General features: G+C 41.9%; 1 protein-coding gene across 1 annotated transcript in view; it reads left to right on the top strand.

The window, feature by feature from the left end:
* The window catches only part of LOC139408823 (PHD finger protein 21A-like), a 113,527-nt gene that overhangs the window by 56,801 nt on the left and 41,449 nt on the right, over positions 1-15,277 (top strand). The window contains exons 6-7 of the mRNA XM_071153187.1: positions 8,459-8,617; positions 9,419-9,676. Of these exons, the coding sequence (XP_071009288.1) occupies positions 8,459-8,617; positions 9,419-9,676 (417 nt within the window). The remainder of the gene's footprint in view (positions 1-8,458; positions 8,618-9,418; positions 9,677-15,277) is intronic.

Below are 15,277 nucleotides of genomic sequence, written 5' to 3'. Positions count from 1 at the left end.
ACCTGCACCAGGCTGGGAAGACTTAATCTGCAATAGGTAAGCAGCTTGGTTTGAAGAAATCAACTGTGGGAGCAATTATTAGGAAATGGAAGACATACAAGACCACTAATAATCTCCCTTGATCTCGGGCTCCACGCAAGATCTCACCCCGTGGGGTCAAAATGATCACAAGAACGGTGAGCAAAAATCCCAGAACCACACGGGGGGACCTAGTGAATGACCTGCAGAGAGCTGGGACCAAAGTAACAAAGCCTACCATCAGTAACACACTACGCCGCCAGGGACTCAAATCCTGCAGTGCCAGACGTGTCCAGGCCCGTCTGAAGTTTGCTAGAGAGCATTTGGATGATCCAGAAGAAGATTGGGAGAATGTCATATGGTCAGATGAAACCAAAATATAACTTTTTGGTAAAAACTCAACTCGTCGTGTTTGGAGGACAAAGAATGCTGAGTTGCATCCAAAGAACACCATACCTACTGTGAAGCATGGGGGTGGAAACATCAAGCTTTGGGGCTGTTTTTCTGCAAAGGGACCAGGACGACTGATCCGTGTAAAGGAAAGAATGAATGGGGCCATGTATCATGAGATTTTGAGTGAAAACCTCCTTCCATCAGCAAGGGCATTGAAGATGAAACATGGCTGGGTCTTTCAGCATGACAATGATCCCAAACACACCGCCCGGGCAACGAAGGAGTGGCTTCGTAAGAAGCATTTCAAGGTCCTGGAGTGACCTAGCCAGTCTCCAGATCTCAACCCCATAGAAAATCTTTGGAGGGAGTTGAAAGTCCGTGTTGCCTAGCAACAGCCCCAAAACATCACTGCTCTAGAGGAGATCTACATGGAGGAATGGGCCAAAATACCAGCAACAGTGTGTGAACCTTGTGAAGACTTACAGAAAACGTTCCTTATACTTATTTTCCACCATAATTTGCAAATAAATTCATTAAAAATCCTACAATGTGATTTTCTGGATTTTTTTCTCTCATTTTGTCGGTCATAGTTGAAGTGTACCTATGATGAAAATTACAGGCCTCTCAAGTGGGAGAACTTGCACAATTGGTGGCTGACTAAATACTTTTTTGCCCCACTGTATATTCAATGTACAGGCTACAATGTGGGGATCTAATGCCTGGTAATAACTGCATGTACAGTGCCTTGCGAAAGTATTCGGCCCCCTTGAACTTTGCGACCTTTTGCCACATTTCAGGCTTCAAACATAAAGATATAAAACTGTATTTTTTTGTGAAGAATCAACAACAAGTGGGACACAATCATGAAGTGGAACGACATTTATTGGATATTTCAAACTTTTTTAACAAATCAAAAACTGAAAAATTGGGCGTGCAAAATTATTCAGCCCCCTTAAGTTAATACTTTGTAGCGCCACCTTTTGCTGTGATTACAGCTGTAAGTCGCTTGGGGTATGTCTCTATCAGTTTTGCACATCGAGAGACTGAAATTTTTTCCCATTCCTCCTTGCAAAACAGCTCGAGCTCAGTGAGGTTGGATGGAGAGCATTTGTGAACAGCAGTTTTCAGTTCTTTCCACAGATTCTCGATTGGATTCAGGTCTGGACTTTGACTTGGCCATTCTAACACCTGGATCTGTTTATTTTTGAACCATTCCATTGTAGATTTTGCTTTATGTTTTGGATCATTGTCTTGTTGGAAGACAAATCTCTGTCCCAGTCTCAGGTCTTTTGCAGACACCATCAGGTTTTCTTCCAGAATGGTCCTGTATTTGGCTCCATCCATCTTCCCATCAATTTTAACCATCTTCCCTGTCCCCGCTGAAGAAAAGCAGGCCCAAACCATGATGCTGCCACCACCATGTTTGACAATGGGGATGGTGTGTTCAGCTGTGTTGCTTTTACGCCAAACATAACGTTTTGCATTGTTGCCAAAAAGTTCAATTTTGGTTTCATCTGACCAGAGCACCTTCTTCCACATGTTTGGTGTGTCTCCCAGGTGGCTTGTGGCAAACTTTAAACAACACTTATTTTTATGGATATCTTTAAGAAATGGCTTTCTTCTTGCCACTCTTCCATAAAGGCCAGATTTGTGCAATATACGACTGATTGTTGTCCTATGGACAGAGTCTCCCACCTCAGCTGTAGATCTCTGCAGTTCATCCAGAGTGATCATGGGCCTCTTGGCTGCATCTCTGATCAGTCTTCTCCTTGTATGAGCTGAAAGTTTAGAGGGATGGCCAGGTCTTGGTAGATTTGCAGTGGTCTGATACTCCTTCCATTTCAATATTATCGCTTGCACAGTGCTCCTTGGGATGTTTAAAGCTTGGGAAATCTTTTTGTATCCAAATCCGGCTTTAAACTTCTTCACAACAGTATGTCGGACCTGCCTGGTGTGTTCCTTGTTCTTCATGATGTTCTCTGCGCTTTTAACGGACCTCTGAGACTATCACAGTGCAGGTGCATTTATACGGAGACTTGATTACACACAGGTGGATTGTATTTATCATCATTAGTCATTTAGGTCAACATTGGATCATTCAGAGATCCTCACTGAACTTCTGGAGAGAGTTTGCTGCACTGAAAGTAAAGGGGCTGAATAATTTTGCACGCCCAATTTTTCAGTTTTTGATTTGTTAAAAAAGTTTGAAATATCCAATAAATGTCGTTCCATTTCATGACTGTGTCCCACTTGTTGTTGATTCTTCACAAAAAAATATAGTTTTATATCTTTATGTTTGAAGCCTGAAATGTGGCAAAAGGTCGCAAAGTTCAAGGGGGCCGAATACTTTCGCAAGGCACTGTATATAGGACTTGCATCCTTGGCACAATAAAGTTATTATATTCTACTCAATCCATAGGCTTCATTAATGCCATTCAGTCTTGAAGTCAATACAACAACTATGATAGCTGAGGTTCATAGGTTCTGAACTAATATTCATACCAAATGTTTTAGGGTCCATACGCAGATCGGCTACATACTGTAGCTAGCTACACATCCATATGCATCCATTTATTTTTATCCTCCACTACACAATAAGCAAGTAAATAGTTAGCTAGCTATGTTACTTCAGCAGCATTGCATGGAAAGTATAAGCAAGGCAAGCTTACACAATTGTACATTCAATTTGCAGTAAATGCTTTAGCTAGCTAGATTCTTTACATCCACTGTTTCAGGTTTTCTCAGGAGTCCTTAAAACATTAAACAACATGAATTACAATTTCATACTCATGTCATAACACTAGCTAGTTAGCTGGCTAATATTAGCTAGTCAGCTAACTTACTAAATAGCGATTTTCGCCCCAAATTTTTTTTGTCTCTACATTAACATATTCCTCTCAATTGTATGTTTTTTGCTTGACTCGTTATGATGTTATAATTACTTTCATTTGCTTCCACTGTAATGTTTTGTCAGCCATCTTTGCTGAAGAAAGTCACCAGCGACGGGGGGCTTGCGTCAAATTCGTCATTGGAACTACTCGATATGATTGGTCATATAAAAACCTTGGGACCCAAATGCATAATAAGTGCTCTAACTCCCCTTGCGGTGATCTGGAGCAATGAAGCCGTGATGCTAGGTACCTCTAAGTCCTGCGGTGTAAGATCGCAACTTTTAAAGGAGGAACCACTGTATCATGGTCCAAACACACCAAGACAGTCGTAAAGAGGGCACGACAACACCTTTTTCACCTCAGGAGACAGACAAGATTTGGCATGTGTCCCCAAATCCCCCAAAAAGTCTACAGCTGCACCATCGAGAGCATCCTGACCGGTTGCATCACTGTGGCAACTGTTCTGCATTTGACCGTAAGGTGCTACAGAGGGTAGTGCATAGTGCTCAGTACATCACTGGGGCCAAGCTTCTTGCCATCCAGGACCTATATACTAGGCGGTGTCAGAGGAAAGTCACAAAAATTGTCCAAGACTCCAGTCACCCAAGTCATAGACAGTTCTCTCTGCTACCGCACTGCAAGCGATACCGGAATGCCAAGTATAGGACCAAAAGGCTCCTTAACAGCTTCTACCCCCAAACCATAAGACTTTTATTTATTTAACCTTTATTTAGCTAGGCAAGTCATTTAAGAACAAATTCTTATTTGCAATGACGGCCTACCAGGGAACAGTGTGTTAACTGCCTTGTTCAAGGGCAGAACGACAGATTTTTACCATGTCAGCTCGAGGATTCAATCCAGCAACCTTTCGGTTACTGTCCCAACACTCTATCCACTAGACTACCTGCCACTGAACAATTCATCAAATGGCCATCCGGACTATTTACATTGACCCCCTCCATTTGTTTTTACACTGCAGCTACTCACTGTTTATTATCTATGCATAGTCACTTTACCCCTACCTACATGTACAAATTACCTCGACTAACCTGTACCCCCGCACATTGACTCAGTACCGGTACCCCCTTTATATAGCCTTGTTATTTTATTGTTACATTTTATATACTTTTTTACTTTAGTTTATTTTGTAAATATTTTCTTAACTCTTTCTTGAACTGCATTGTTGGTTATGGGCTTGTAAGTAAGCATTTCATTGTAAGGTCAACACCTGTTGTATTCGGGACACGTGGAAAATAAAGTTTGATTTGAATGTCCGAAATGGTTCCAACAACTCTTCTCCTGTTGTCCTTCTTCGTAGTTGTCCGGTATCCGGTGACTTGTCGTGTAGTCCTGAACCGATCTTATGAGTTGATTTTCCTTCCATTCACTCCTAACGATGCTTCTTTGAAGATAGGATTAGCCAGCTGTATTGATGGTTAAGCAGAGTAACAGGATGATCCTACTTAAATTCACTTTTGAAGATATCTTACTTAGAATAGCTAATCAGCCATACCTGTGATGGCTGATTAGGGAGGTGAGTTTGTCTCTACCTCATGTTGAGATTCAATGTTCAAGCCATTTAAATGCGCAGCTGCAGCTTCACGTTTTTCCTGGTTCAATGTGGTTTTTTCTTAACTCGTAATTTATACCTTTTTGCTCGAAAGGGGCGGTCCGGCAGGCTGGCACGCTCCCTGACCTCACTCCAGGGCGGTGGTTACTCACTGTGCAAACTTATGGAAAACAATTATCTCTTAAATCACATCCCTTCCTTAACAAAAACACTAATCATTTTTAATATTACATGCACAACGCACAGTATGGAAACGTCAAATATGTAGTGGGTATACTTTCCAAGTTACAGTATTTCCTTTATAACATTTGTAATGATATCACAAAAGAACAAACAAAATGACATTAGTGTTCTATAGATCGCCTCTGACCATTCCCTACATTATATACTAGAAACATTGTTCCATTTCTATTTGTTTTTGAATGTGTTAGAGTTTCAGCGGGAAAAAGGTATGTTGAGACAAAGCACAATCCTTTGGTGAATTTGGAGAGCGCAGGCTGGATCTTCTCCCTTGATTTACAACAGGACGTGAGTTGTTAAACCTCACTAGTTATATCCATCCCCCTCTACGGGTGAGAGGGGGTCTGATTGAAGTTATTCATTGCAAATCTGATCTTTTGGGATTTTTGTGGACAGTTATGACACCACTGAGAGTCCGCACTAGAGGTCGACCGATTATGATTTTTCAACGCCGATACCGATTTATTGGAGGACCAAAAAAGCCGATACCGATTAATCGGCCGATTTTTATTTATTTATTTGTAATCATGACAATTACAACAATACTGAATGAACACTTAACATTTTAACTTAATATAATGCATCAATAAAATCAATTTAGCCTCAAGTAAATAATGAAACATGTTCAATTTGGTTTAAGTAATGCAAAAACAAAGTGTTTGAGAAGAAAGTAAAAGTGCAATATGTGCTATGTAAGAAAGCTAACGGTTCACAATCCCTACATAAGTGACAACCCACAAAACCTTCCACACCATAGCTTACTTATCAACAGTATGTTTATGTTATATAATATTTTCTGAAACTGACCATATTAGCAGTTCTACAGAGGGTAGTGCATACCCGCACTTCCTTGCTCAGAACATGAGAACATATGAAAGCTTGTGGTTCCTTTTAACATGAGTCTTCAATATTCCCAGGTAAGAAGTTTTAGGTTGTAGTTATTATAGGAATTATAGGACTATTTCCCTCTATTCCATTTGTATTTCATTAACCTTTGACTATTGGATGTTCTTATAGGCACTTTAGTATTGCCAGTGTAACAGTATAGCTTCCGTCCCTCTCCTCGCTCTTACCTGGGCTCGAACCAGGAACACATCGACAGCAGCCACACTCGAAGCAGTGTTACCCATGCAGAGCAAGGGAAACAACCACAGGCTCAGAGCGAGTGACATTTGAAACGCTATTAGCGCGCGCTAACTAGCTAGCCATTTCATTTCGGTTACACCAGCCTCCTCTCGGGAGTTGATAGGCTTGAAGTCATAAACAGTGCAATGCTTGACGCACAACGAAGAGCTGCTGGCAAAACGCACGAAAGTGCTGTTTGAATGAATGTTTACGCACCTGCTTCTACCACCGCTCAGGCAGATACTTAGATACTTGTATGCTTGTTGTATGCTCAGTCAGATTAGCAGGACACGCTAGATAATATCTAATTAACCATGTGTAGTTAACTAGTGATTATGATTGATTGTTTTTTATAAAATAAGTTTAATGCTAGCTAGCAACTTACCTTGGCTTAATGCATTCCCGTAATAGGCAGTCTCCTTGTGGAGTGCAACGAGAGAGAGGCAGGTCATTATTGCGTTGGACGAGTTAACTGTAAGGTTGCAAGATTGGATCTCCCGAGCTGACAAGGTGAGCATCTGTCGTTCTGCCCCTGAACGAGGCAGTTAACCCACCGTTCCTAGGCCGTCATTGAAAATAAGAATGTGTTCTTAACTGACTTGCCTAGTTAAATAAAGGTATACATAATTTTTTTCCGGCAAATCGGCGCCCAAAAATACCGATTTCCGATTGTTATGAAAACCTGAAATCGGCCATAATTAATCGGCCATTTCGATTAAACGGTCGACCTCTAGTCCGGACACCCGTTTTAACATCCCATCCAAAAGACGACACCCTACTTAGGGGAATGTCCCCAAATGTAATCAAGGTTTGGTCAAATATTATATCTGTTTAGGCTTCTTGAAGTCAATTTGCAATCTATTTGTCTGATTATGTTCTAGCCCCCTGACCATCCGCTAAAAAAGAAATTGTCCCGTGGCTGAATCTAGTTTATCACTGGTTATGACCATCCTCGGTCACTTTACTTGGACAAAGAAAATACACTTTATGACACTGTCAAGAAGCATTATAACCATCATAATCATATAAGCCAGATAGGCCTCTCACGTACATGCCCTTATGTCAGTCATCAGTCAAAAAGAGGGTCTCGTCCTGCTCCTGAAATCTGCTCCTGTATTCATCTGTCATCAGCAACAGAGCATTGGGTAGGGATGTCTGACATCAATTTGTGCGCAATAACAATGATAATTTAATATGGTCAGTTTCAGAAAATGTTATATAACATAAACATACTGTTGATAAGTAAGCTATGGTGTGGTTGGTTTTGTGGGTTTTGTCACTTATGTAGGGATTGTAACCAGGCATAAAATAATGCCATATGTCACAACAGGTTTAAATGTGTCATTACAGTGTTATTACCATATTATGACAGGTTATGACAATGTGTGAAAGGCAGCTCTATGCATGCTGAAGCTAATATGATGAGCAAAACAAAGAGAAGCAGCTGGAAGTATGCATTTCTGGAAGTACGCACATTTATTGGTTTGACACAGTGAATGCATATTCAATGGCCTAAGCCCTGTTCCATGCATTAATATTTACTAGAGAGAATGAGAGTGCACTGCAACAGTACTTATTTCATACTTGCCTGTTCCTCTGCTCCCCAGTCTCTACCCCTCCTCAGAGCAGGTCTAATTCCCTGTCGGGAAAATCGTTTCGAGTTAGCGTAGTAGCGGAATTAGCTATTGAAATGACTTGGCATTGCTGCATATACTAATTTGGTATTCTGCTCTTGTGAGAACTGCAGTTGTTGTCAAAGGGAAAGGTCAGAGCCCCCGGCCTCAAATTTAAGTCACAAAAGTTGGTTTGGTCTTAAAGCCAAGTATTCTCAACATTAATTAATCAACTATGTCAACGTGGAACAATGAAAGTGATTTGATTTGACAACCAATTGTTAGCAAATGTTGATATAAGAGACTTTTGAGTAGTTACCATAATACAATGTTAATCACCGGTTGGGGTTATTGCCAAAAAAGGGTACAGAACATTTAAAGGGAACAGTGACACTAAACTCAATTGGAGTTTTATTCAATCTGCTTTCCTTCATCTTGTTTCTTCTCCCTTCATCCCCTCTTCTCTCCCCATCCTCTACACCCCTCCCTCTCTCGCCCTCTTCTCACTCCCCATGCTCTTCACCGCTCTTTTCCCACTCTTCTCCCACCATCCTTCACCCCTCTTCGACTCCCACTCTTTCTCTACCCCTCTCACTTCTGTCCTCCAGAAAAGCGTTGTGGAGCAGCTGAGGAAGGACCTGCTGGTGAAACAGGAGCCAGAGGTGACGGTGCAGGTGCCGGCTGCAGACAAACACGTCCTCCAGATCCCCTCCTCTGCCACTCTGCTGGCCCTACAGCAGACCACACACACCCAGGCCCTGCAGCAGGTAGCCACACAAGTCCACAGTCAACCTTAGCTCAACTCAGCTGCTTGTTATGTTGCACAAAGGCTTGTTGTGTCATAACTTTGCAGTAGCCTAGAAACATTCCTGAAACTTTCCCAGGTTTTTCAGAAATACCATTTGGATGATTCCTTGTTGGATAACTTATTCTCTCCTGCTTATTCCCTCCTGATCCAAGGAATCCTCCAACCAGGATTTCTGGAAAACCTAGGCAGTTTGGGAAAGTTTGCAACACTAGCATGCCCTGAAAAGCCCCAAACCTGTCAGTGTTCATAATCGTTTACTACTATAAAGATAGAGAGTGAAGAATCATGCTAAGAAAAAGTCCCCGATACTCTGGATGGTTCTCTGTACTGGCATTAGCTCCGTTATCAGATGTCCTTCAGCCATGCCAGTTCTTTCAGGTAGTACTTCTTCGTTCCTATGACCTCGCGGACCACGTTCCCCGCTAGACAAACACAGACATGTTGTAAACCCTCCATCATTCATGACTCTGTAGATTTATCTCCAGCTCTTAGTGAGATGTACGTGCTCGGCTGCCAGATTTTCTGTGGCGTTTGATATAACCGGGAGGAAAGATTCACTCCTCCAGAGAATGGTTTAATAAAGGTAGCCGTAGTAGTGAGTCACTAGGCTTCACATTAGTTCATATTTCTTGGATTTAGCATTATTATGCTCACTTTTCCACTCCCTTTTTTGACCCCATCTCATCTAATTTCTCTCTCTTCTGTCTCCGATTTAGAAACTTTTTATTTATTTGTATTTTTTCTCTCCTCTCGCTGTCAGAAGATGCTGGCAGTCACCCCAGTCATCACCACTAAGACTCTACCTCTAGTGCTGAAAGCTGCCACTCCCACCATGCCTGCCTCTGTCATGGTGCAGCCCCCCTCCACGGTCACTGCCATCAGCCACACCTCCAAGCCCGGTGCCATCATCTCTAACAACGCCAACTTCCGAAACACACCAGTCAACCTCCAGGTGGCCAGCAAGTTGACCAATCAGGGTTCAGAGTCCGTGCGTCTGGTGTCAAAGAATTCAGTTGTGGTAAGGGGCATTCACTTCCTGTACATTCTACAGTACTATCATTGTCATCCTTTGTAGTTCAACTCTTTCAAACTCTTTCTCTTGTAATTGGTGGCAGTTTGGGATCCCCAGAGTGTGTTCAAATTAAGCAGTAAATATTCAACCAGTTTTTTTCTGTTTTACAGAGTCTCTTAGAGCAAGATGGGTTGAACATCTTTGTATGGAAATATGCATGGTCAAAATTGAGAATGTCTGTTAATGAGGAGGTGCCACCACCACCCCCACCTCAGCACAGCCAGTCAAAGTTCCTCAGTTTGTCTCCTAAAATGACGCCTCAACCCACCTTTCAACCACAGTTGCGTCCTAGTAAGACCTGCCCCCTAACCCTAATCCCCACCAATACTTTCCAATGTGTGAGTGGACACATGAGGCATTTAACTCAGACGTCACTAGAGGGCGACAGTGTATCCAAGGACACAAACCCAGTGCAGTCACAGTCTTGGCTCCCTGGCTCCAAGCTACTGTTTGCATTGTGCTGCTTTGTTCATTTACTTTCCTCTAGTCTTCTTCAGCTTTCAGAATGATGTGTGCTCATGTTGTTGCTTTGATCTGTGTTAATACTTTCCTTTGCGGCTGTTGCGTCGTTATGGTGAAAACTCGTTGTTTTGGCTGTCAGTGTGATGACCTGTTTTTAACCCTGGGTGTGAATGTGTGATTTAATGCCCTGCTATTGAGGTGTGTAATGCCCCTGGGATCTCAGAGTCCCTCAACACTGGGCTCATTCTGACAGTTACACAAAAAAAAGAAACCCTGGAATGAGTAAGTGTGTCCAAACTTTTGACTGGTACTGTAGAAAATTGTAAAAATTAAGAAAAACCCTGCAGTGAGTACTTGTGTCCAAACTTTTGACTGGTACTGTATCTATATATGTACTTTAACCTTATTTATAGGGATATACAATTGCTCCTGTAGCAGATGATGATACATTATTGGAACCAACCCTCACGGGTTAATTGCTTGTTTATTATCTCTTCAATAGGGCTGGCAGTGAGACAAGTAAGGGAGCTTCCCGACCATATTGACTAAACTTCGTAGCTGGAGGTGTCTCCAAAATGTATTCTGTGGCAACTTATATTTCTTGGAAATTTGGGAAAAGCTTAAGAATTGCTTAGAATGCTCATCAAATAGATCCAACAGATAATTGATTCCTAGTTGTTGCCACTGTACCCCAAAAATGGTTTTACTTCCAATTAGGATACTCTTATTTTGCCACAGAGGGGCCTGAGGCGATGTATGAAGGTCCCAGTGTCCAGCTCTATGTACCTTACCCCACAAGGTTCGGGTGTTTGTAACATTGGGGTGATCCATCAGTTGTGGTCCAAGCCAGGGCGAGACTCCCCCACAGGCCTCAGACTCTATCTGGTACCAGCCTGGTTTAGCCCCTCCCTTCCAATATGGTAACCACATACTGATATGTTTGACATTGATAGCCCAGTAGTACCCCCTGAAGTTATGGATACCATATCCACCTTTTGGGTGTGGGGGGGAATGTCTTTTTTATACCTAAATGGATCTGTGAGTTACCCCAAAGAAAATCTAGGACATGCCTGTCAATATCTTTAAAGTAAGAATCTGGAATATATAGAGGGAGATGAACTAGAAGATAATATATTACAGGTGCCAGCAACATTTTAATATAATTAATTTGACCCCATAATGAAATATATATTTTTGACCATTTAGCAAAGCCATTCTTCATGTTTAAAAGTAACGGTTTTTATATTCTCTCCAACAATATCCCTGTGGCTGGGTGTTATTAGTATGCCAAGGTATTTGATACCCTAAGGCACATATGTCAGAGTCAAGGCCCGCGGGCCACATCCGGCCCGCAAGAAGGTTTTTTACGGCCCCTGGGATGATCTTGATTTATTATTAGAACCGGCCCGCAGCAAGCCGGCAGCCCGCAGATCTTTTACACGCACCAATACTACATTTCCCACAATGCAAAGGTGACGCACCGAGCAGTAGGCTGCTTCATTTCAATATTTATTGGCACAGCAGTCGTCAGCATCACAGTAAAATTAACTTTCAGATACCCATCAAAAATGGCAAAACGGAAGGTGGATACTGAGAACCGGGGGTTTCAAACAAGGTGGGAGTCGGAGTATATGTTCACGAAGGTAGCTGGAAAACCTGTGTGTCTTCTGTGTGGAGAAAGTGTGGCGGTACTGAAAGAGTATAATCTGAGACGACATTATGAAACGAAACACGCGGACAAAAACAAGAATATGGACATGGAACAAAGGCTACAAAAGGCAGAGGAATTAAAACGAGGCCTCAAATCTCGACAGGCTCTGTTCAAAAAAGCCAAATCACAAGGCCAGGCTGCTGTCAAGGCCAGTTTTATTTTGGCAGAAGAGATCGCTAAATCAGCCCGGCCATTTACGGAGGGGGATTTCATCAAAAACTGCATGATTAAAGTTTGTGACGAAGTTTGCCCAGAAAAAAGGCAACTCTTTTTAAATGTGAGTCTGAGCAGAAACACCATTGCCGAGAGAGTAGACCAGTTGTCCATCAATCTAAAAGAGCAGCTTGTGAAAAAGGGAAAAGATTTTATTGCATATTCCTTGGCTGTGGATGAGAGCACCGACATTTCTGACATTGCCCAGTTGTCAATTTTCATCCGCGGAGTGGACTCCAACCTAAGCGTGACAGAGGAGTTTTTGGCTTTACGTCCTATGCATGGCACAACTACGGGGCATGATTTGTATGAAGAGGTGTCAAGATGTGTAAATGAGATGGAGCTGCCTTGGGAAAAACTCGTGGGTTTGACAACCGACGGAGCACCTGCGATGTGTGGACACAGGAGCGGACTGGTGGCGAAGATACGGGAAAAGATGCAAGAGGAAAACGCGACAGGTGAGCTGACAGCTTATCATTGTATCATACACCAGGAAGCGTTGTGCGGTAAAGCCTTGAAAATGGAGCATGTAATGAGCATCATCACGCGCACAGTTAACTTTATCAGAGCCAAAGGTTTGAATCACCGCCAGTTCAAGGCATTTCTGACGGAGTTAGAAACGGAGCATGGTGATTTGCCTTATCACACAGAGGTGCGATGGCTAAGCCAGGGAAAGGTGCTTCAAAGATGTTTCGAGCTTCGTGAGGAGATTTGTCTGTTCTTGGACAGCAAAGGGAAAGACACAACACAACTCCGAGACGAAATGTTTCTGTGTGAAATGGCTTTTCTGTGTGACATTACGAGTCATCTGAATGCAATAAACTTGCAGCTGCAGGGTCGGGATCGTGTCATCTCTGATATGTACAGTACAGTGAAGGCATTTAAAACCAAACTGACTCTGTGGGAGACGCAGATGCGGAAAGAAAATTTGAGCCACTTTCCCAGCTGCCAGACCATGAAAGAGAAGCTCTCTACCAGTGCGTTCCCGAGCACACAGTTGGCTGATAAAATAGGTATGCTTGCCGCTGACTTTCGACGCCGATTTGCTGACTTTGAAGCACAAAAAAGCAGGTTGGAACTGCTCGGTAACCCATTTGCTGTTGACGTGGAAAGCTCACCACCAAACCTCCAAATGGAGTTGATTGACCTCCAATGCAATGATGCACTGAGGGCAAAATATGCGGCAGTGGGTGCTGCGGAGTTCGCCCGTTTCCTCCCCGGCACAATGCCCCAGCTGCGCATCCAGGCTGCTCAAACGTTGTCTATGTTTGGCAGCACATACCTGTGTGAACAACTGTTTTCTTTGATGAACCTGAACAAAACATCACACAGAAGTCGACTTACTGCTGAACACCTCCACTCAATTCTGAGGATTTCTTCAGCTCAGAGCCTTACCCCGAACATTGATGAACTTGTGGAAAAGATGGGACACCACCAAGTATCACCCTCAACCTCAAACAAGTGAACATTACTGTGCAATCACATATTTAGAGTTTTTACTCAGTTCAAGTTTAAAAGTTAAAATTTAATATTTGTTTTCACTGCATGTTACTTCTCCTTAAACAAAGTGTTGTTTTTGATTAATAGATTTTTGCACTTTATTTTTTTGTATTTCAATCCAATTATATTTTTAAAATATTTCAGTTGAGTGGATGATAGAAAATTGCTATTATTGTTTTTTCTTTGAAGTAAATTTAGCCCACTTTTGCTAAAATAGAAAATATAGTCTACTGATGGTGCCTTGAATACCGGTTTCTTTCATTTAATGTTCATGTTATGGGGATATTTATATAAAGGAAATTTGTCTTTTGTGTCTGTTGAAAATTAAAGATTACTGACAGAGCCATAAGAAAATATTGCTTTATTTATCTGATCATATTGTAATATATTTGTTAGGTTTTCAGTAGGTTCAATTAGGTTCACTAGACTATATGCGTCATTTAAAAATTTTTCAATGAACATTCGAACAGTCCGGCCCTCGTCTTGTAGCTGATTTTTTTATTTGGCCCTCCGTCCATTTGACTTTGACACCCCTGCCCTAAGGGGACCATGTACATTTCTATTGGTTGAAGAAATTGGATGGGCTTAAGCCAGATAAAAGATGAGCCTCAGATTTATGCCAGTTAATATGATAACTAGATGATGTAAATTCCTCAGCAGTGTCGTAAATCAGGGACAGATATCTCAGGTTGAGACAAGAAAAGTAACATGTCATCTGTATAAAAGCATGAGCTTATGCTGAATGTTGCCCACCATAACACCATGAATAAGTGGGTTACCTCTGTTTCTGGGCCAGGGGTTCCAAAGCTAGCACAAATAAACTGGGGCTTGAAGGGCATCCTTGTTTTGTACTTCTATGTAACTGGAAAGGGTTGGGTATGAGACCATTTGTTAAAACGCAGGCATAAGGAGTGCCATATAACATTTTATCCAATTCACAAAGTTCTCCCCAAAGCCAACTGTTGTAAGAGATTTAAAAATATAGCCCCATTCCACACAATAAAAGGCTTTGGCAGCATCTAATGACAAAGTGCTCGAGTCCTGGACAGCACACTGTATTTATGTGTTGTAAGGTTATCTGAGCTGTAACGGTGGGGGATAAAGCCAGGTTAATGATACTACTGTCGTGACGTTGTATTAGTTAATGCTCAGACTGTTGCTCATCGAATGATTACAAGTTTCTAATTGCATGATTAACAGAATCAAGCAATTATTAACTCATTAACCTGGGGCACCATGGGAAAACTAGTTTTTATTGAGTTTCTATTTCCCAAATTAACTCAAAGAATATCAGAATATCGATTTTACAACAGCCGCTAATTAACCAGTTACCTCTACCAATCTCGTTCTGAACGTCGTATAGCCTGTGAATCTGCACGGACCCAGGTCTCACCAATGAGTTCGTACCACACCAATCTTAGTTGAATATTTGATGATAATAAAAGATACATGATGATAAAAGATACATATAGACAAAACACATTATAGGCTATTGATTAGAACTTAGTATAATGGGCCAACACACTATGGCGCGTGTTACCAAAATGGGGATTTCAAAGAGAGAGAGAAAAAAGAAAGTACACAAGAAAAATATACATTTGGGTGAATTTGTCAGCTATGCTTATTCTAACCCTAGCCTTGCCCCAAACTGCCGCTCTTAT

The sequence above is a fragment of the Oncorhynchus clarkii genome, chromosome 1, assembly GCF_045791955.1.
Source record: "Oncorhynchus clarkii lewisi isolate Uvic-CL-2024 chromosome 1, UVic_Ocla_1.0, whole genome shotgun sequence".
Lineage (NCBI taxonomy): Eukaryota > Metazoa > Chordata > Actinopteri > Salmoniformes > Salmonidae > Oncorhynchus > Oncorhynchus clarkii.
The sequence above is the reverse complement of the archived record's forward strand: the minus strand, read 5'-3'. Positions and strand labels throughout refer to the sequence as shown.